The 23094-nt window shown below is 50.3% G+C and overlaps 1 protein-coding gene across 1 annotated transcript in view; it reads right to left on the bottom strand.

Annotated features, from left to right (window-relative positions):
* KSR2 (kinase suppressor of ras 2) overlaps nucleotides 1-23094 on the bottom strand; it is a 432131-nt gene that overhangs the window by 53967 nt on the left and 355070 nt on the right. The window contains exons 11-15 of the mRNA XM_032595418.1: nucleotides 19887-20052; nucleotides 12103-12144; nucleotides 11367-11439; nucleotides 7440-7488; nucleotides 5139-5506 (exon numbers count right to left, since the gene is read on the bottom strand). Of these exons, the coding sequence (XP_032451309.1) occupies nucleotides 5139-5506; nucleotides 7440-7488; nucleotides 11367-11439; nucleotides 12103-12144; nucleotides 19887-20052 (698 nt within the window). The remainder of the gene's footprint in view (nucleotides 1-5138; nucleotides 5507-7439; nucleotides 7489-11366; nucleotides 11440-12102; nucleotides 12145-19886; nucleotides 20053-23094) is intronic.

Genomic DNA, 23094 nt, shown 5'->3' with positions numbered 1-23094 from the left:
ACCACAGTCTTGTTTCCAGTCGGAAGCACAGCCTGCTCATTCTACCCCCGGGCCTTTGCACGTGCTGTTCCCTCCACTGGGTGTGCCCTGCCCTGTCTGCACAGCTGGCTCCTCACACTCCGGTCCCTGCCCAAATGTCACTTCTTCAGAGGGGCTGCCTGGATCCTCCCACACACAATGCACGCCTAAGATAACTCCAGTCCCCCCATCCCTCTGCGGCACAGCTCTGGTTTATTTCCTTCAACACACTCAAATGATCCTACTCAAACGATCTCATTACTACTTAGCAATAGTCTGTCTCCCCCACTAGAATGACAGGACTCTGAGAACAAGGGCCACATCTGTCTTGCTCACCATCATCCCCTCGCATCCACAGAAGTGTCTGCTACGTAATGTGTTTACTAAATATCTGGTGAATGAAAGAATGACTGAATGGACAAGCTTTGGGGGACGATGGGGTTTGCAAGCTGTCAGACGGTGCAGTGCATTCACAGAGACCTGTGCTCTTGTCCTGGCCCCACTTTCCTCTCTTGGCCTCAGTTTCCACATCTGTAACATGGCCCCGATGGTTCAGTGGGATCAGGCCCCCCCTAATGAGGCCCTCCTGGCGACGTCGATTGTAGCGTTTTGCTTTGGTTTTGTCTCCATGGCACCCAACTGAGGTAGGTTGGTCCATGTTCCTGTCACCACCGGATAAATAAATTTCTTCCCACCGAGATCCTGATTATTTTGTAATTTTGTCTGGTCTATTTTTGGTTTTGGTTTTGGTTTTGGTTTTTGTTTCAAAAACTTCCCTGTTTCCATTTCCCTCTGCACTATGCTGGGTACACAGTAGGTACTCCCTGGTAATACTCCCTACGGTGTGGTTCCCAAATATTAGATTAGAATGGGCTGGGGGGGGGGGGGGCTTGGTTAGAAAGTGTTAACGTACAAACAGACTTGACTCACTAGGTCCAAGGTGATGTGATAGACTGAAAACTGGAGCCTGAAGATATCCAGGTTCTAATCCCTGGAAACTGTGACCTCAATATTGCAGAAGGAACTTTGTAGATGTGATTTTAATTGAGGGTCTTGAGGGGTGCCTGAGTGGCTCTGTTGGTTAAGCGTCCGACTTCGGGTCAGGTAGTGATCTCGCGGTCCGTGGGTTTGAGCCCCGCGTCGGGCTCTGTGCTGACAGCTGGGAGCCTGGAGCCTGCTTCGGATTCTGTGTCTCCCTCTCTCTCTCTGTCCCTTCCCCAGCTCACACACTGTCTCTTTCTCAAAAATAAATAAACATTAACAAAATTTTAAGCTGAGAGTCTTGAAATGAGAGGTGTCTCTGGGTGGCTGTGTCCTAAATGCAATCACAAGTGTCCTTGTAAGAGTGAGACCTGTGACCATGAAGAAGGCTATGTGACCATGAAGAGGCTACGATGCTGCCTTTGAAGATGGAGGAAGGGGCCACGAGCCAAAGAATGCAAAGAATGTTTCTAGAAGCTGCAAAAGACAAGGAAACGTTCTACTCCAGAGCCTCCAGAAAGGAGAACAGCCCTTCACTTTAGAGACCCACTCTGGATTTCCAATCTCAGAACTGCAGAACAATAAGTGTGTGTTGTTTTAAAAATGTCTATTTGATTTTGAGAGAGAGAGAGAGAAAGAGAGAGGAGCAGAGACAGAGGGAGAGAGAAAATCCCAAGCAGACTCCAGGCTCAGCACAGAGTCCCACGTGGGGCTCAAACTCACAAACTGAGATCATGACCTGAGCCGAAATCAAGAGTAGGATGCTTAACCCACTGAGCCACCCAGGCATCCCTAAACGTGTGTCATTTTAAGCCACCAAGTATGTGCTAATCACAATGTCCCTGGGAAACTAATACAGGTATAGCACCCAGGCATCTGCATTTGAAAGACCTTCTTCCCTTTGCTGGCTCTGACGCAGGGGACCCGGGTGGACCGTACTTCCAGAAGCCCTGCTCCAGAGCTGTTCCAGGCTGCTTCTCAAACCAGCCCATCCCCCGAGAACCAAAGCATTTTGTCAGAGTCGGAGGGACCCTGCCACAAGCGTCGATGTCTACCTCCTCATTAGCAGATGGGGACACTGAGGCCCGGGGAACGCTGCAGCAAGGCAGAACGATGGGAGGTGTTTTCATTCAACTCTGTCGGCTTTCAAATTCCATTTGGACTTTTTAAAATGAGCGATGGCGCAGACTGCCAATAGCTTTAGCAATAATCTCATAATGACCCAATCGTGAAACGATTTAGCAATCCTGCGGCTAATTGTATTTGTGGGTATAGCAATTGGGTAACTAGTTGGTTATTACTCATTCCCCAAGAGCCATACACATCGCATTACAAGGAAGCTAATCTTAGAAATACTTGTTAACTTCGATGATAATTACTAAGTAATTGGCTAGAACACGCCATTGTGAATTTAGCCGGAATATGCCAGGTAATTATCTGGTCTTATGTTCTCTGTAAAATAAATCCAGGGTCCAAAAACTGTTCCAGTTGGTTGGCTATTGTCCAACCATCAACCTCTGCCAGCCAATTATGCGGATGCAGGTGATTAATCCAATTACTCGAATACCAGGTTTCAAACTGAACGTTCAGAGAAGAGACCTGATGGTCAACAAGTGGACGGTACTAAATGGGAGAGAGGGATGCACAGGGCCCCTCCCTAAGATAAATATGTAATGACACAATAATATGGAATAAATGCCACTTGGGGGCTCATCTGGCTTCTTCACGCAAAATACCAAAACACTTCAGAGACCAATTACATGTCCCAAAGCTGCAGAGTCTTTATCACGGTGCCAGGAAAAGGCTGTGCTATTTGCGAAATCTGCAGGCAGTTATGGCGCTCGGGGAGGGGGGGAGGGGGGGCCACAGAGTTTGTACATAATAGAAAAGGGCCAGAAACGCAGCTGGCTTACGGGATGAGTGACACATTTTCATAATGACCACTCGTTCTTCAAGGATGGTTGCTAACTGAATCTGTCCACTTCCAATTCGCCAGCCCTTGGGAAAGGGGTGAGGGAGGCTCGGGGAACTGGGATCCACCAATAACACCAAGCAAGTCAGAGGGCGGGAGGCGAGAGGTTCTCAGAAGAGCCAGGTAAGGAGAGGAGACAGTGGATTTCAAATTTTTAGTTTGGGGATGTAAAAAAGAGGAGTTAACAAGCCAGAAGGTGAGGAGCTGACCAGAGAGAAATTTGGGGTGATGGACTGGTGGGAGCAGTGGGGCAGAAGGCCAGCGGCATGCACCCCAAGTAAAGGGCTCTGCACGAGAATGATACATTCTAGATCACAGAGGAGGAAAGGAGTGGTGGCAGGTTTTAGAAGTGGCCACAAACTGTCCCCCTCCCTGCATCTATGTCCCTGTAACGTGACATTGCAAATCCTCCCATGCAGAGGCAGAGTCTGTTTCTTCATGCTGGGAATCTAGGTTGACCACGCAACTTGGTTTGGCCAATGTGCGTCAGCCAATGCAACACAGATAGAGGAGGGAAAGGCCCTTGCCCATCAGGGCCTGACCTCTTCCTTCACTTGGAACCCTGAGACCACGATGGGAATGAGCCCAAGCTAAGCTGTTGGGGGATAAGAGACCATGAGGAAGAGAATCGGGGCACGGCGGCTGATAACCTGCCAACCTGCAGACATGTGAATGAGGCCATCCGAGAAGGACCAGCCCCCCGTCTGACCTGCCTGCTGACCACAGACATATCCAAGAGCCCAGCTACTGGGCCTGGCTCAGCACAGAACTGTCCATACAATAGAGGAAAACTCTGAGTGTTGGCGGTAATTTGTTACTCAGCAAAAGCTTGCTGATACACTCACTTCATGGGAACAGCTCAGCCCCTAAATCTGATCTGAGCTGGTTATTTGAGAGCCTCTTCTGTCCTTTTTAGAGTGGAGGATGACCATTTTTACCCTGGTCTAAGGAGGACTGAAGAGCCATCTCCTGAAATCCAATCCTTTGAAAACATTTACCATCTGACACATGGGTTCCAGTCAATCCATCATCTGCATAACCAATGATGACAGACAATAACCCATTTTCTTCTGACCACTGAGATCTTATAAATGGACTCAAGGATGCTCTGTATCACAAGGGAACAGACCCGAAACACACCAGCTCTTCCCTGAGCTCACAGCTCCTGCTACGCACCTGCCGAGAGGAGAGGCTTGCGTGTTTGAGATCTTATCGCTTGAGCTGAGAATGGGAAGCAGACAGCTCCTAAGTGACTCCTGGCATCACAGGCCATACCAAGAACAGCACTGGTGTGGCCAGTCCTGATGCAACGGGAGAACGGCAGCCAGAGGTGAAACACACACCAAAGGATAGTTTCACAACTGTTCGACTGAAACCAAAGCTATTTTTTTTTCCAATGCCCCATGTCACTGGGTGAGGTTAGAAGAGAGCAAGTTCAGGAAAGCTGCTATCATTTGACGTTTTCTTAATGTCAGCTCTCTGTTAATTACCCCTTCTGTGCAGGTATCGACCGCGGACCCTGGATATTTAAGATAGCAATGGTAAAGCTCTCCGCATGTCATCTGCTGCTTTAACGAAAGCCAGAGTAACAGCTGTCACAATCTTAGTCCAGAATCGGCACAGCAGGGACCGAGGGCCAAATCCAGCTTTTGTAAGTAAAGTTTTATTGGCACCCGGCCACGTACATCCACTTACATCTTGTCTGGGGCTCCTTTCCCACCACAGTGGCAGAGTGGAGCAGTTGCTACAGAAACTGTCTGGCCCATAAAGCCACAACTATTCTCTACTGGGCCCTTTAGAAGAAAAAGTCTGCTGACTTCCGATTTAGCCCAATCCGTTCAATTTACACATGGAGACAGTGAGTCTCGGCGATATCGTTTCACAAACACTCGGGGCACGGCGGGCGGGGGGCGGGGGGTGGATCTAGAACCAACTTTCCTAACTTCCATTCAGTGCTCTCCCCGTGGCCCCGCTCTGCCAAAGAGTTTTACCATCAAAAGCACTTCCTGGACTCTCAAGTCTTAGAACCACACAATTATGATCGGTAGAGCTGGAGACGCTCCATTCACCGTGACGACGAGTCAACCGGAAACCCCCACTTCTCAACTCTGCCAGAGGCGCAGCTCTGGGGACGGACCCACGGGTGGGGATCCCCGGCAGGACTGACCTGGTGATGATGGCCAGGTGGGGTGGGCTCATGCAGGCACCCATGAAGAGCACCACGTTCTCATGCCGCGTCTGCCTGTAGGCCATCACCTCCCGCTTGAAGGCCTTGAGCTGTTCCTCATTATCCCTCTCGATGTCGATCAGCCGGATGGCCACCTCGCCATGCCAGCGGCCGTGATACACCTGCCCGAAGCGGCCCTTTCCAATGAGCTCGCCAATCTCCAGCTGCTCAAAAGGGATGTCCCACTCCTGCAGGAAGATGCTGGTCTGGCTGGCCTTGCGTGGGAAGCTCCGGGCTGAGAGCAGGGACAGGTTCATCTCCTCAAAATCGTCCTCCGACTCCTCGGCCTCGTCGTGGCCCTCTTCATTCTGTGGGCGGAAAGGGGAGAGCGGTCAGAGTGGCTCCTGACGCTGCCCCGCCTTCCCACGAGGTCCCACTGGGTCCCACTGGGACACGTCTCTATGTGCATTTTCGGCTGGTGTGCACACAGACCTATTAGTGCAGGCCACTCTCGTCTAGAATCGTATACAATGAAGGGGCTGAAAGGGAGATCGTGGTAATCCCACGCTCCTGTGCTAAGGGGGAAACTGAGGTTCATGGAAGAGAAATGCTAGGGGGCCACCCATTCCGGTTTGCTGGGACTTCCCTGGTCTGGGCACTGAAAGTCCCCTTGGTGGGGGCACCTGACAGGCTCAGTCAGTACAGCATGTGATTCTTGATCTCAAGGTTGTAAGCTGGAGCCCCACACTGGGTGCAGAGATTACTTAAAGTCCCCTTGGGAAGTCCTTCAGTCCCAGCAAACAGAGTTGACTGGTCACCCTGGGAGATGCCCGGCTCTCTATCACACAGCCAGGCAGAGCTAGGGTTAAACCTCAGGTGTCTCAACTCCTAATATCCAACGCCCTCCTATTCTACCGTGATGTTTTGGCTTGTCTCCTTACGCGTGTGTGATAAAGGCAACAGGCTAAACTACGTGTGCCTCAGCTGTCTGCACACAACATGTGACGATCCTCAATGGAGAGTGCCTTTTTTATTTCCCCCGGGGAATTTGGAATGGATGAGTCAGAAAAAGGGAGAGGTCACAGCTACTCTGCACGGGCCAGACACCTGGGCTTCCTATGCAGCCGTGAGGGCAGAGAGGCTGGCCGATAGGATGGGCTTAACAATCAGAAGAAACGAGCGGAAATCTGGCCTCTGTGTGACTTTGCGCAAGCCACGGGACTTCTCTGACACTTCCTTCCCCCCCCCCCCCGTCATAAAGCGGAGCTGATAAAATCTGCCCCTGGGGATGGTGTGAGGTTTCCAATGACACGAAAGGCTGTTAAGTTCCTTGCACAGACCTGACCACCTGTATGCAACAGCGACTGGGCTTCCTGGGAAAATGCAGATTCCTGGGCCCCACCCAGAGCTGCTCAATCAGAAAGCAGCAGGCCAGGGCCAGAAATTCGCATTTTTATCCAGCACACCCACAGGGCCCCCGGACACTTAGGGGTGACCACCACGATCATTAGCCGCTCAGGGGCCAGGGACCCACCTTCCCAGCATGGGGGCTGGGAGTGTCCTGCCCCACGGCTTCTTTAGCTCCAGTGAGGTAGCAGCAGGCACCCCAGCCAGTGGGGATTCCCAGAGGCTTGGGGGCTGATTAAAGCAGCCTGAGGCAGTGGCCCTTTGGCTGGCCGCTGGTCTTCCTGAGCCCAAACCTGAGCAAACTTGCCCCTCGCGGCCCACTCAGGAGAAACAACACAGGAAACACTGGCTTCCCCAGGGATAATTTTTCAACGACCACAATACCTGCCGAAAGGGCCTGGTTTTCTCTGGAAACCCTGGCTCTATTCCTTTCAGTTCGGGGCACACCCGCAGGGCTGAGGAGTCCATGGTTCTTACCCGGGACACTTCGTTTATTCCTCCAGAAGTTCTGGCGGATGAGAAGAAGCCCCAGACCATTCTCAAAAGCCTGCCAGGCTCGGTGTCCCCAGGACTCTGCCTCCTCCCACGTGTTCTTTGGAAGGCAGTGGGGCACATCCCCCTTGGTACTCACCTGGCCCTAGGCCGATTTTTCCGCTAAGACTGTAAATCTCTTGCCAACGTCTGCACAGCTAGCTTTTCCGTGATGCGCACCGTATAACGGCCCATTAGGCTTGGTGCCGGGAGGGGCCCCCGCTTGTTAGAACGTCCATCAAAAACAGGGCCACCCCACCGCCCGCCGCCCCAAGCCCTCCGCGTCATTAAAGACATCCATCGGCTCTGCCAAGCGCTGGGCAACCCCAGGGAAACAGGTGCATCACTCTCTCCAAATCTCACCTCTGAGGTTGGCTCCAGTTCAATTTGAAGTAATGGATTTCCTTCCAAGCTTTAAAGAAAAGAAAAATAGATGTGACCCTCGCGTGAAAAGGTAGGTCTGTGTATTGTTTAGCCGCGTATCAAGAGTCCTTGAACGGGAAGCCCTGGCCATCAAGCCTTCATCTCAAAATCCACTTCAACACTTGTTGTCGAAACTAATCCATAACGTCACCATGAAGAAGTGAGGACAAGGACACGGTTTTCAACAGACTTTCTGGGCTGCTCGGGGCTCATTTTTCTTTCTTGCTTTGGTTTCCACTAATCTAGCAGCTTCCTTATAAACTGGCCTAATGCCACGGGTGGAAGAATCCTCAGAACTCTGGGTGTGCGCTAGGAAAGAATGAACGAGACCTCTAACGTTCACTCGGGTTCGGAATCTTCTGGAAGAACCTTAGCGTTCGGGATTACAGGTACCCCCCCCCCCCACCCCCTGCTTTTTGAAAGTCAGCACCATGCCGCTTTGCTTTTATGAAAGATCTACACTGGTGTCTGTTTTGCTGACCAAAAGAAATTCCAAGACTTTTGCTTTTGTGGAAAAGGGTGACAAGCGAAAGTTGCCTTCAGCTTTTGCTTTGCCGCGAGCCATTACGGAGGCAGCGGGCACCCTGAGCAGTGTGAGTGATGCCTCCAAGCTCCTTCCCTGGGCACTACCCTCAGCATCTCAGCCTCAAGCCTCCACACCTTTGAGCAGTATCCATGAGCATCTGTGCTTTATCTCGATTTATTTTGTGCATCCGTTAGCAAGATGTGTCCTAAGGGATCAGAGAAGCCTAAGGGAGGAAGTTCTCAGGTCTGGGGACACCCGCCAATTTTTGCATTATAAATGAATGATAATCGCGTCTTCGCATGACACCATGTTGGCTTATGAAAGGCTTTGCAGGAATGCTCTACTTTCGGATAGTGGGGGAGACCTGCGTGGCTCCTGACTTTGGGGACTATTACGTTACTACCGAAGGGACGAAAGCAAGTACGGAGATATCGTGCAGGAAGGCTGAAAGTGACATGGGCCAAAAGTCAGGCATGAACTGAACAGACGGAGCACGATGGAAATTCCCCGGAGAGATTATGGGATGTGGTTTGAAAACTCGCAGTGTTTGAGTTGGTTGGATGTTGCCAATCACGGTGAACCGGGATGCGTGGAGTGAGAACGAACAAAACCGTATCTGGAAGGACTGGAAGACACAGGTGGGAGCACGCGCGCGCGTATGCTTGGGTCCGTGCGCGAGTGTGATGCAGTCTTGAGCTCGTGAGCTGCAGCTGTTCTGAGCGTGGGCGCAGGCTGAGTGCAGGGCTGGGGAGGGATCAGTGTGTTTGCGTGTGTGAGTACTAAGTATAGATTGGGTACTGCGTGGGTATTATGGGATGTGCTCTGTGCAGGGGTTGTTCTGGGCACACGTGAGTTGGGTGTACCCCGTGGGGGATGTGGGGGGCTCACCGTGTGTTGACAGCTGGGTACGTACTGGGGTGTGAGCGGAGTGTTGGAGCACATGGCATGTGACGGGGACGTGGGGGACAGTGTGCGTTAGAGGTGTTTCCGGGGGTGTGTTTTCGGAGTAGAGGAGGTGTATGTGTTTACGGAGTGCAGTGGGGAGACTGTAACTGGGCTGCTGAAGGCACAGAACCGGCGGCAGGAAGGAATCACAATGAACACCTCTGGAAGCTTAGCAGGGGCCCCTACCCACCCCCTCACTTGAGGGGCCACCGCTCTCCTAACCCTGAGACCCCAAGAGGCTGCTGACCCTGCAGACAGAGCCAACCCACTTCCGGGAGGGGCTCTTGGCCAGAGGGAGTCTGAGAGGCTGCAAGAACGAAAGGGGGAGAGAAGGGTGGGTCACAAAGTGCCCTCTGCTTTCCTATCAACAAATCATTTACGGCCCGGCCGGCCCTGGGAACATCTGCCGGGAACTTGGCATTTTGGGGAGATCCAGGTGGAACAAGGCAGCTGGAGTCCCTCCTCACCCAACAACAAACCAGGCAGCCTTCCTCTGTCTGCATCAAGGCGTGATTATAGTCACTGGGCGATTAAATTACTTCTTCCTGTGAAGTGTTAGTGGCCGTCACTCCATGCACTTTTAAGCAGACCGCAAGCAGCTACCGACGCCGTATTTCGCGGGCGCTCCCCGACTGCCAGTTAATAACCCGGAGTTCGTCTTGCACACATTGTGGAATTGGCTTATGTGCAGCAGAGGAACGACCCGGAGCTGGAAGTCAGCACCATCTCCCTGGCAAACTGCTGCCCCCTTGATTTCACGGATGTACCACCTGGGTCTTTAACAAAGTCCGTAACATGGGGCAGGAAGGGCGCAGCAGTTAGGGGGAGCCGGAGGAACAACCAAATGGGCAAAAGTGTGAGTTGGGAAAACCGGTCGGATCGAAATTAGGTCTCCAGCATGCCCTACGCTTGGGCCACCGGCCGAAGAAGTTAAGTCAAGGAAGGTGGTTTCACTGCGGCTGCACAAACAATACCCCACCGAGAAAGAGAGTGTGTGTCCCAAGGACGCCAAAGGTGCCACGTACAGAGACGTTCACTGTAGTGCTGTTTACAACAGTGAACTATGGGAAGATAGGAGATCTGGCAAGAGGGAAATGGTTAAGGCCATTGTTCTACATCGATAACAGTATTTTACAGCCATGGAGACCAAGGTCTATGAAGAGTCTGAGATCATATGAAAAATGCAATGCTATAGCTTTTTTAAGGGATAACAAAGCAGGCTGGAAAGGGCATATATCATGAGTCACAAGTATATAAAAACACGAGAGACAGAGCACACATCAAAATTCTAAGGGTGATATGATTATGAGTGATTAGTTTCCCTGTTTGTTTTTTTGTTTTTTTACAGAACAGTCCACATTTCCCAAAATTAGTTTGTATTATTTTTATAATGGTATAAACCAGGGGCCAGAAAACTTGGTCTGTAAAGGGCCAGAGAGTAAATCTTTTAGACTTTGCAGGCCGTATGGTCTCTGTTGGGAACGATTCAACTGTGCTGTAGTCTGAGAGCCACCAGAGATAGTATGTCGTAAACAAATGGGCATGGTTGTGTTGCAATAAAACTTTACTTATAATTTTTTTTAATGTTTATTTATTTCTGAGAGAGAGAGAGACAGAGTGTGAGTGAGGGAGGGGCAGAGAGAGAGGGAGACAGAATCTGAAGCGGCTCCAGGCTCCGAGCTGTCAGCACAGAGCCCGACGCGGGGCTCAAATTCACCATGAGATCATGACCTGAGCCGAAGACAGACACTCAACCGACTAAGCCACCCAATAAAACCTTATTTATAAAAACAAGGGGCAAACAGGATTTGTCCCATAGACTGTAGTTTGCTGATCGGTTGAGCGTCCGACTTCAGCCAGGTCACGATCTCGCGGTCCGTGAGTTCGAGCCCCGCGTCGGGCTCTGGGCTGATGGCTCGGAGCCTGGAGCCTGTTTCCGATTCTGTGTCTCCCTCTCTCTCTGCCCCTCCCCCCGTTCATGCTCTGTCTCTCTCTGTCCCAAAAATAGATAAACGTTGAAAAAAAAAATTTTAAATAAAAAAAAAATAAATAAATAAAGGGAGGGACAATGACGTAGAATGACCGTTCTTTCATTAAGTTCTAGCTATTACCGAAAGTTAGCTTTCTGATCATAGAAAAGTCTGGGGACCCTGAGGAAACGGTCCAGCCCCTGGAAATCACACTTGACAAGCAGGGTCAGGACACAAAGCACAGACGACTTGTTGGGCCTAGGCTGAGGGAGGCTGTCATCCTCTCCCTCTCCTTGAGTCATTCCCCGTGTCTCTCTCTCCCTCAGTATCCCGCCCCATCAATTCCAGGACCAGGAAGACAGAAGACAGTGACCCTGAGCAGACTGAAGACCCAGGACAGGAGAAGGAGGTCTCTGTTCCACTTACATTGGATTCGAGGTCACCGGATGCAGGATGACCTGGGGCGCCCGGGTCGGCGTCTCTGGCACTGGCACTACATCTGAGAGGCAGACGTGAGAGTCAGAAATCCAACATGGAGTCCACAGTCTCCCCCCCAAAGACCTAATTGCTGGGAGATGGGGCAGCTAGTAACTTCTCACCAGATCACGGTGCCCCTGGGGCTGGCCAGTCCCCTCTGTCCCTTCCTCAATCACTTGCGCTTTTCCTGCTCAGAAGCACCAGTGTTCTAAGATGACATCCTGAACCAAATGCCCCACTCTTGACTAGGGGGCTGCCAGAACGCCAAGCCTCTGACCCGAAGCATCCACTGGTCACCTCCGAATCACCCCCCAACTCCCGAGTTCTCTTTGGGATGGTGAGGCCACTTGGTTTCACGTCTCCCAGTGCCCAACTCACCTCTGACCACCTCTCCCCTGCCACGTGGGCTCTGGACCCCTCCTTACCCTGGCCTGTCCTTCTATTGCAGACCACCTCCTCAGGCCTTGCCCTTGAGCCTTGGGATCTCCTTGGTACCACCGTGCCCTTGGGGCCTCCCAGTCTTGCCTTTTCCACCTCTACGTCCCACCATTATCCTGGGGTCTAGTGGTCCCACCGCCATCCTCTTTGAGCTTGCCCATCCCAACAACCTTCGCCTTCATCCATTCCAGCAACCCACGCACCTCAGCGGGCTCGTTCAGAAGGGCCTGAGCGTGCACGGACTCACCTGGGAAGATGAACTGCTGTTTGTACTTGTAGTAGTGGGACGCTGGCAAAAGAATGAAAATACCAACGTGAGCGCTGCCCCGAGCTGTCCCTGCAAGTAACAGATTGGATTCCCACAGCCACCACATGGGTTCCCTGCCCACCCTCGAGGGGTTCCAGATTTCTGCAGACCTTCTGAATGACAAGGGGCCGAGAGCATGTATAAAGGAAGCAGAGCTCTGGACATCCAAGCCAACCCTCCCACGGGCAGCTCCCGGAGAACAGAGAGTCACCCAGAGCACAATCCCATTTTTGTTAACTGCACAGGGACACATACACACAGAGAAAAGTCTGTGAAACCATAATCTAAAATAGTCATTTTTTTCCCTCTTTGATTACAGACGCTTTCAAAAAATCCTTTAGGACACAATGAGATATCGTCTCACACCTGTTAAGATGTCTACTATCAAAAGAGAAAAGAGAAGTGTGGTGAGGGGAAGGAGAAAGGGGAAAGAGTGGGGTGCTGTGGGTAGGAATGCAAACTGGCACAGCCATTGGGGAAAACAGCATGGGGGTGCCGCAAAAAAAATAGCACTACCACGTGATCCAGCTTCTGGGAATATATCCGAAGGAAACGAAATCACTATTCCTGGAACGATAATCTGCACCCCCGTGTTCACTGCAGCATTATTTACAAGAGCCAAGACATGGAAGCAACTCGAGGGTGCACTGATGGGTGAACGGATAAAGCAAATGGTACACGTACACACACACACACACACACACACACAATACATGTACACATGTACATACAATGGAATGCTATTCAGTCTTAAAAAAAAAGAAGGAAATCCTGCCATTTGCAACATGGATGGACCTCGAGGGCACCGTGCTAAGTGAATTAAGTCAGACAGAGAAAGATGCTGTATGAGATCATGTAACATGCGGAATTTGAAAAAAAAAAAATTCATAGAAACAACCAGATGGGTTAGGGAACAGGCTGAAGCTGGTCAAAAGGTACAGACTTCCAATCAGAAGACAAATGAAGTCCTGGCGAGGTAACGCACATCATAGTGACTACAGTTCACAATTACTGTTCTGCATCTTTGAAAGTTGCTGAGAGTAGATCTTAAAAGTTCTCATCACAAGGAGGAAAATTTGTAACTGTGTGTGGTGATGGGTAGAAACTTGGACTGTGGTGATCATTTCCCAGCACACACATGTATCAAGTCATTACCTTGTGCGCCTTAAGCATATACAATGTTATATGTCAATTACATCTCAACAAAATTGGGAAACTATGCATTTCCTGTGTTTTTCAAATTTTCTACATTGAGCATTGTATTAGTTTTCCTGTTGCTGCTGTAACAAATTATGACACACTTGGTGGCTTAAAATAGCACATTTATCTTCTTATAGTTCTGGAGGTCGGAGGTGCTGGAATAAGTCATAAGGGGCTAAAAGCAAGGTGTCGCCAGGGCTGGTTCTTTCCAGAAGCTCCAGAGGAGAATCCATGCCTTGCCTCTTCCAGCGGTTAGAGCCTGCCTGCACTTCTTGGCTCCGAGCCCACGACTCTAGTCTCGGCTCCCCTTGTCCTGACATCACCTCCTACCGTCTCTGACCTTCTTGTCTCCCTCTTATAAGGACCCTTGTGGTTACATTTAGGATCCATCTGGATAACCCAGGGTAATCTTCCCACCCCAGGATCCATAACTTAATCATCCCTGCAAAGTCAAGTCACCTATGAAGTCACAGATCCACAGATTCTGGGGTTAGAGCGTGGTGAGTTTGGGGGTACCATTATTTTGCCTACCACAAGCATGGGTTAATTTCTGTATTTAGGGAAAAAAGAAATTTCCTCAACTTCACTGCTGATTCACCCACAATTCATTTTACTCCCAGTCCCAGTTCCGGACATCCCCGAGGTGCCTAATGTTACCCCTTACTCCTGTGGGGTGGAGGGCCTGGAGCAGGGGTGGGGGACAAGGGTATCGTGGGCAGTGGAGAGGCCACACTGAGCAGGAATGGGGTCAGATAGGAGTCCAAACTGGTGAACGTGCTTCCAGAAGCAATTTTATTACCTGAGGGACAGGACTCACCAAGCTGACTCACCAAGCATTACTGCAGTGGTTCAGAGGCTGGGGCCAGGGGTTGACAAGCCATGGCCCAGGGGCCAAATCTGGACCATCACCTGCTTTTGTCCATAAAGTTTTACTGGAACACAGTCACATTCATTCATTTGCACGCTGTCTCTGGCTGCCGACATGCTATGACGTCAGAGCTGAATATTTGCAACGACAGAGACTATATGGCCCACAACATCTAAAATACTACCATCTGGCCCGTGATAGAAAAAGTTTGTTGACTTCCGGTTTAAAGCAAAGATGAGCTGGACAGCAGGAGTAGGAGGCTGATCCTGTAGGGCTGAATCCTCACTCTTCCTTTGGCTGTTTGTAAAAGCTTGGGCAGCTCTCTCCGAGTCTCAGTTTCCACGGGATAATCACAGTCTTTCCCTCGCAGGGCTGAGATCATCATTCCATGAGATAAGAGTGCATAGCGGTGCTGAATAAGCATTCGCTGCAGCGAATAAGCCAATATCTTTCTAAGCTCTCTTAATAAACAGACAAGAATGATTTATAATTAAGAGAAAATCGGTTTCAAAGAGCGAAGTCATTAGCTGCCCCCGAGGCTGGAACTGATTTATTAACTCCCCAGGACAGAGAGGGGCCTGGTACCAGTGGGTGCACAACTCGTGTTTATTGAATTAATCAACTCTCTCCTAGCACAGCAATCCCCAAATATCCCAGATAGTTGGAATCCAAACGGATGCATTTCCTGATTCTGGAAAATGAGGTGCCCAGGGTGAGAAGCAACTCAGTCAAGGTCACAGAGCAAAGCTTTAAAACAAAACCAACCTCCAGGATTTCAAGGACCTTTCTTTCTTCTGTTAGATAACTTAGGTTTTGTTTGTTTTTTCATCGCACGCAGTCAACAAGAGGCTAAAATCAAAAAAGAGAAAACTACCCAGGGTTCTCAAGAAGCTTAGCTGATCTCTTCCCTCCCCAGCGGGGACGGGGGATTCGGTGTCTGCAGCAAAGGAGAGCCAGCAGTGACATTCTTTTATGGAGCGGCAGCTGGGCGAGGGACAGCAAAAACCGCTCTGACAAGGGACAGGGGTCAGGCAAAGGGACACTGGCGAAGGTCTCCACGCACAGAGCCAGCCCCCTCCCTCCTCAACCCCTCCCTGTGCCAGAGAACAGCTCGTTCCTGATGATGAATCCGAGTGGCTCCTGACTCCCTGGCATTGAAGAGGTCTTGGGAACTGGGAGTCCTCAGGTGGCTGGAGGCCAGAGAGATACGCAGGCCACTTTGAAGGCACTTCACTTCTACCCCGAAACCCACCTGCCCTCCTTCCTTCCCTAAGGCCTCCCCACAAAGCAGCCTGGATCGTCTTCTAGAAGGAAGGATGGAGGGTAAGTCATCTTCTGCCTACACCCTTTAAATAAAATCTGGATTCCTGCCGTGGCCCTGCAAGGCCCGGCCAAGCCTCATCCCTGTAGCTCTGAGTCCTACCTGGTGCCACTTTTCCCTTATTCATGGCATTCGGGCCACGGGGACATTTTTGCAGCTCTTTCCTGGGGCAGGGCCTTTGCACATGCTCCCCTCCCTCTGCCCAGCCAACTCTGCCCCATCTTCAGAACTCAGACACCTCGGACCCTTCAACCTCAACTTGCTCTCCTCTTGAACTTGCTGTATGGCTGCTGTGCCGCCGTTCTTTCCCTTCATGGCACTTGGTGCAACTCATTTCAGGTGTGCGTCTGTGTGGTTAACCCGTCTCTCCCGCGAAGCTATAGACTCCACGAGAACAGGGGCTGTGGCAGGCCGAGACGTCCACAACCTAATCCCTGGAGACTGTGACTACATCCGCTTCCATGACAAGGGTCCTTCCAAGAGGGAGGCAGACGGGTCAGAGTTAGAGTCAGAGACGCGATCACGGAAACAGAGGTGGGAGTGCGGTGGAGTCGTGTGCAAAGGAACGCAGGCAGCCCTGGAGGCTGGGGAAAGGCAAGGAAGTGGATTCCTCCCTAGCACCTCAGGGGCAACCAGCCCCGTGGACACCAGTGAAACGGATTTTGGACTTGGGACCTCCATCACTGTAAGATAGCACTTCTGGGCTGTTTTTTCTTTTTAATATATGAGATTTATTGTCAAATTGTTTTCCATACAACACCCAGTGCTCATCCCAAAAGATACTTCTGGGCTCTTTTAAGCCACTAAGCTTGTGATGATTTGTTACAGCAGCCATTGGAAACTCAAACAGGGCATGTCTGGTGTGCATACGGCTCTATACCTAGTGCCTTGTATACCACGGGTACATAGTAGATGTTCAATAAACATGTCTTATGACGGATGCAGTCTGAGGGCCAGAAAATGACTTGAAGAGAAAAATCTGCAGCCTTGGGCAGTGCATGAATTTCAAGTCATTCACTCACTCACTCATGCATTCATTCATTCACCCAAAAAAACCCCATTTAATTAGTGCCTTAAGCTGTAGGCAATGTGCTGGCCTTCAGGTGTAGAAGTGTGAATGAAGCAGACATGTTTCCCAGTCTCACGAAGCTGAGAATTCTGATTGTCACAGAGGACACGGACACTAAATAAGTTAATAAATGAACAAAATCGTGGTAGGGAAGGAGCACTGTGGAGTATAAAGACGGAATCAGGGCAGAGTGAAGGGAGGAAGCACACCCATAAGCCACCTGCCATGTCAAACATGGCCCCAGAGTTCAGAAGCAAGTGGCGGAGAACAAGGAGGTCAATCATAAATCCTACCAAGCCTGTGCCTGACGCGCTTCGTTTTCCAACTAAAAACCCTTCTTCCGTATGTCCCGAGGTCAACACGTGAGCCAGATGCCTGTTAACCCCATAGACCCTTCTGGAAAAGAATGTTCTAGGTATCAGTCAATGCTGAGAACATTATGATGCCTAGGTATTAGCCACAATAGTCTTCAAAAACCCAACATTTGGCAGGGAACCATAACCACGGCTGCCTTTCCCATCAACAGAGGCTTGTAGTCAAGGGTGTGACGGGTGACTAGGACCTTGTGTGAACAAGACAGGCACTTGTCATTCTGAGGGAATTTTGCTAAAACCTCCTAAGTCAAGGGACAAGGTCTGGCTGCTCTTCTGGAAGGTCCCATTTTGTTTTCCACTTCAATATTGCATTTTGTGATTATTGTTCAACTATAAAACGGGTGCGTTCCTTGGTACTCTATACACTGTAGCAATGCATAAAATAAAATTTTTCTCCTTAGAAACAGCTGCCAGGAAGTTCTTGCAGGCCTTTTTGTGCATATACAAATAGACAAGTATATATACACGTGCATATAAACATACGACTATATATAATTATTTTAGAATAAATAGGATTTTATCATACCAACTGCTTTGCAAATCACTTGTTTTCCCACTTACAACACACTGTGGATACCTTGCATGTCAGGATATCCACAGAGAACCACCCCATTCTTTTTAAGGGTGGCTGAATATTTGGTTATGTAGATATATTACAGTGTATTCAACCGTTCCTCTCTTGATTGTATTTAACCATTCCCCACTTGGGTTGAGTCCAAAGTTTTCACTATCTCAATGAAATCCTTACGTACAGATCCCTGTACCCTATGCAAGCATATCTGTATATAAAATCTTAGAAGTCCTATCACTGGTCCACGGAATGTACCTATAAAACTTGGATAGACAATGTGAAATTACCTCCTCAAAAAGGATTAATTCGATCCCTGCTCTGAATGCCAGGGTATGGGAGGATTTCATCTTGATTTCCACAATTCGGATTACGCCCCTATTAATTAGCAGTGATGATGAGAAACGCCAGAAATGGTAGCCATGGCAACTTGTTATTCTTATGTTTATGTAACAATGGAACCAGCTGGCATGTGTCAAGACCTTCAGCGAGACACTCGCTCTGCTCAACTCGGTACATGTATGATGAGGTGTGGTCCTTCCACGATTCTATGGAGTAGATGCTTTTATCATTATCCCCATTTTACAGATGAGGAAACAGAGGCACACAGAGGTAACTGGTTTGCTCCAGCACGACGCCGAGATTGAGCAGTAGAGCTGGGATTTCAACCCAAGCAGCCCAGCTCCAGAGCTCATACTCCTAACTGCTGTTCTAAAGTGCCTGCCCTCGGAGGACCCCTCAGCCCACACCCCAAATGACGTCACTGTCATGAGATGCTCTGGAGTAGGTGCGGATCGCTGGCAGGCTAGCAGCAAACGGGCAAGGACCCGTCCTTGGGGACCCTGCCCCAAAGAGTGAGGGAGCTAAGGGAAACAGTGATCACCCTGGGTTAGCCAGGTCTCTCACCAGCAGAGTCCTCTAGGGACAGAAAGAGCTGTGGCACTCTGACATACAGGTCTCCCCTCAGAGGTCCCCTCCCAGCCCCTGGCCCATAAGGCAGCAGTGCAGCAGTTTCCGGGGAAATTCCCTGAAGTCAGTGTCTGGGAATGGGATGGAGCAGGGGTAAGAAAGCGCCCAGACCCGCTTCCCCCCAGGTTTGGGGCGGGGGGAGGGTCATGGAGTGTCAAAGCGCCCTTCTTGCATTTGCCCCCTTCCAGTGAAGCAGAAATGGAACCCAGTCCGTGGACACAGCAGGCGGTTTTTGCCTAATTGACTCTGGGAGGCACTCGCTGGAATGATTCCAGCTGGTGACTCACATTATGGTCCTTGCTGGCTGCCCAGTGAGTGAGTGGTCCTCATACCAGACAGATACAAGACTTCCTCAGGCTTGAACGTTAACCAAAAAATCCCAATCTTGCAAGACTTCCAAATGTGTCCTCCTCCTATGGACTTAGCCCAGATCAAAACAGTGCGGGTAGGTGACAGCTTGTCCTTAAACGGGTAGTTGTATCTGGGTTTGGCCAGGTGTGGGTTTGGGCCTTCATCTGCCCACTGGTCACTCCGTCATGGCTGATGAGCCTCGGAAGTGTGACCCGTGACCACAGGACCGGGGATTTTTCCCTCTGCATGAAACCTGCAGGCTTCAGTGGAAATCAGTCTCTAGATCAGCACTGTTCAGTGGAACTTTCAGCGATGATAAGAATGTTCTATGCTTGCACTGTCCAATATGGCAGCCACCGGCCACCAGTGGCTAATTAAAATGTGGCTACCGTGGCTGAGGAATTAAAATTTTAACTATATTTAATTTTAATTCATTTCAATTTAAACGGCCACAGGGGGCTAGAGAGTACCAGAGGGAACAATGCCGTTCTAGACTCTGGTTCCATGGCCAAGCCAGACCTCATCCCACCGGCCTCCTTCCTGACATCAGCTGTGGTGCTGCAAATATGGCTGAGCTAGAAAATCCTTAGGGCCCTAGAAGAGGAAGTGGGCTGGGCAGGACCTCAGAAGAGGTAGGAAGACTCTTAGGTCTGGCCCACCTGAGCAGAGAAAGATCTCTTTCTTAAGTCGAGTGGCAAAGGAGGCCAAGAAGCCAAAACATCTCATGAGTGGCTTCTCCAGCATCTCATAGCCCGGTGCTCAGTCTCAGATCCACAGCTACATACTCTGGAATTTATGAGCTGGGAGAACCTTCTGGATCCTCTCATCCATCTCATCCTCTGAGATCAGATAAAGTAATATGTGGTGACTGACCTGAACATAGTAAGACTCACCCGCATCTCTTCAACCCATCGCCTTTAAGCGTGGACCGGCTGGACACAGCTCTGGTTCGAACCCATCCTCCCCCTCCCGCGGCCCCCGCGACTCCCCAAGTGCAAAGGTACCTGGCAGGTTGAAGTTCTTCTGCCTTGTGCACTGTGGGGAAGGGTGCAGGGGAGAAGGCGGCGTGGCACTGGGAGGGAGGGGGGGTGCTGGCGAGGAGGGCGTGGAGGACGTCGTGGATGAGGGGTTGCTGCTCGAGTCCGGCTGGTAAGGGACAGGGATGTGGTCCTGCGGAAAGAAAACGGGGCAGGGGACAGGGGCAGGCACAGATGCAGAGACACGTGAGTGAGAGTGAGCAAGCAGGAAGGAACCCCACCCCGGCATCCTTAGTCCCCCCCTTTCCTCAGCCACCAGAACCTTCCAAAGTCCCACCTGCTTCGTCATCCCCACCTGCAAGCTGGGTTGCATCCCCACCTGCAAGCTGGTTCCTTCCACAGCAACAGCTTCTGGCATCAATTTCCTGTCCGCTGTTTGGACTCCGGACTGAAAGGTTACCACATAATGAAAGCCACGGAGGCGACAGCCAAGCTCCCTGTGCCTTTTTGATTTTGGAAAGTCCCACGCCGAGGTGCCCAGAGTGCTCTTTCCATCCTAACACCTCTCCTCCCAAGTGTTTATTAAAGAATCGACAGCCTGGCCGCTCCAGAGAGAACGCGAAAGCATCTTCCCTCACGTGTCAGGCAGAGCCGGCGTGGCCTCTGCTGGGCCCCGAACCTGCTCTAAGCAAACCCGAAGACGGAACCCCCGCGTGCACCCTCAGAAGGGCCCTGGCGGCGGTGGGATCGGGAGCAGGGTAGTGGCTTGAATGGTGTCCCTCAAAAGACCTGCCCCCTGGGAAACTCAGAACGTGAGCCTATCTGGAAAAAAGGTCTTTGCAGATGTCATTAAGGTACAGATCTCAAGAGGAGATCATTCTGGATTCAGGTGGGTCCTGAATCCCATTCTAGGTGCCCTTATAAGAAATGGAAAATGAGGGACACACACAGAGGAAAAGACCCCATGAAGACAGAGACAGAGACTGGATTGTCGCATCTATAAGCCAAGGGACACTTAGGATTGCCAGAGCCACCAGAGGTTAAGGAAGAGGCATGGAATGGATCCTCGCTCAGAGCCTCCAAAAGGAACCAATCCCACACTAACACCTTGATTTCGGACTTCCGGCCTCCAGAACTGCGAGGGGGAAAAAAGGTCTGTTGTTTAAGCCGCCCAGTTTGTGGTCATTTGTTAAGGCAGCCCCAGGAAACTAAAACCAGCAGGAACCCGAGTCAGGCAAACCCAGATTCAAATCCCATAGCCACCCCTTCCCCATACATTCTGGACAAAACGCTTAATCTCTCCATCCCTCAGTTTTGCCTCCTGTAAAGTGGGAATAATGCCAGCAAACCTCAACATCATATAAAAGGGATTCCTGCCTCTCAATCCCAGCACCGCTGGAACTTTAATCTGTCCACTCACAAGACAGTGGTCACTTGGTCCCTCTATTACTCAGAGGTCCATCACTCTGACTGGTTCCGGGTGCCTGGGGATGGTTTTGTAGGACCTGGTTATTTTACAACAGGTACGTTTACCTGCCAAACTCCAGAGTCAGTGTGAGAAACACCAACCAGCATAGGAGGGCAAGAAGGGGGACAGGAAACAGGCATTCTCCATCAGATGCCCAATGGGTGCCTATGCTGTGATGTCACCCTCCCAGAGCCCACTCACTCCCCCTGCCTCCAAGTAAGTGACTTCACTTCTGGGAATTTCAGTCTCTCCTTGTCCCTCACACGGGCTAAGAACACCCACCTGCTGGGTCCGCTGTGAAGTTTCAATGAGGTTATGAATGTACCTACACCCCTCCCACTGGGCTGAGGCACTTTGTTGTCAACCAATGGTTGTGATTATGTTGACGACATAATTTGCAATTGAGCTTTTTATTGGGGATAACTGTGGATTCACATGCAGTTTCTTTAAAGTTTATTTATGGGGGGGAGGTGGTAGAGAGAGAATTCCAAGCAGGCTTTGAGCTGTCAGCACAGAGCCCAACGTGGGGCTCGATCTCATGAACCGTGAGATCATGACCTGAGCCAAAACCAAGAGTTGGACGCTTGACTGAGCCACTCAGGTGCCCCCATACGCAGTTTTAAGAAGTAGTAGAGATCTGGGGTGCCTGGGTGGCTCAGTCAGTTGAGCGTCCAACTTCAGTTCAGGTCATGATCTTGAGGTTTGTGAGTTTGAGTCCCGCATCAGGCTCTGTGCTGACAGCTCAGAGCCTGGAATCTGCTTTGGATTCTGTCTCCCCCTCTCTCTGCCTCTCCCCCACTTGCATTCTGTCTCTCTCAAAAATAAATAAATTGTTTTTCAAAAAAAGAAGTAAGGGAGATCTCATGCAGGCTTCACCAGCTTTCTCTGATGTTTGCATCTTGCAAAATGATAGCACAATATCACAACACAGATGGCGAGCGGATACAGTCCACATACAGAACATTTCCACCACCCCAGGGACCCCTCATGTTGTGCTTTTGTAGCCACCCCACTTCCTTCTCTGTCTCCTCACATGCCTCCCTCCCATCTTTAACCCATGGCACCACTAATCTGTTCCCCATTTCTATAATTTTGTCATTTCAAGAATGCTCTGTGCATGGAATCATCCAGTATGGAACCTTTTTGGATTGGCGCCTTTTTTTCCCCACTCAGAAAAACTATCTGGAGATGCATCCAAGTTGTTGAATATATCAATAGTTTGTTCCTTTTGATGGCTGAGTAGTATTTCATCACATGGATGTACCACAGTGTGTGTGACCATTCGCCCATTGAAGGACAGCTGGGTTGTTTCCCCTCCGTGGCTACTGTGGATAAAGCTTCTATGAACATTCAGGTATAGGTTTTGTATGAACAAATGTTTATTTCTCTGGGATAAATGCCCAGGAGTGCAATTCCTTGACAGCACATTAACTGCCATGCTTAGTTTCAGTTTTGTATTTTTGTATTTTTATATTTTAATGTTTATGTATTTCTGAGAGAGAGACAGAGAGTGAGTGGGGGGAGAGGCAGAGAAGAGGAGACGCAGAATCCGAAACAGGCTCCAGGCTCCGAGCTGTCAGCACAGAGCCCGACAGGAGGCTTGAACTCATGAACTGCGAGATCATGACCTGAGCCGAAGTTGACTGCCCAACTGACTAAGCCACACAGGCACCCCAGTCATGTTTAGTTTTTAAAGAAGATGCGAAAACCATTCTCCAGAATGGGTACACTATTTTACACCAACAATGTATGAGTGACTGATTTTCT

The sequence above is a fragment of the Lynx canadensis genome, chromosome D3 (genome assembly GCF_007474595.2).
Source record: "Lynx canadensis isolate LIC74 chromosome D3, mLynCan4.pri.v2, whole genome shotgun sequence".
Taxonomy (NCBI): Eukaryota; Metazoa; Chordata; class Mammalia; order Carnivora; family Felidae; genus Lynx; species Lynx canadensis.
The sequence above is the reverse complement of the archived record's forward strand: the minus strand, read 5'-3'. Positions and strand labels throughout refer to the sequence as shown.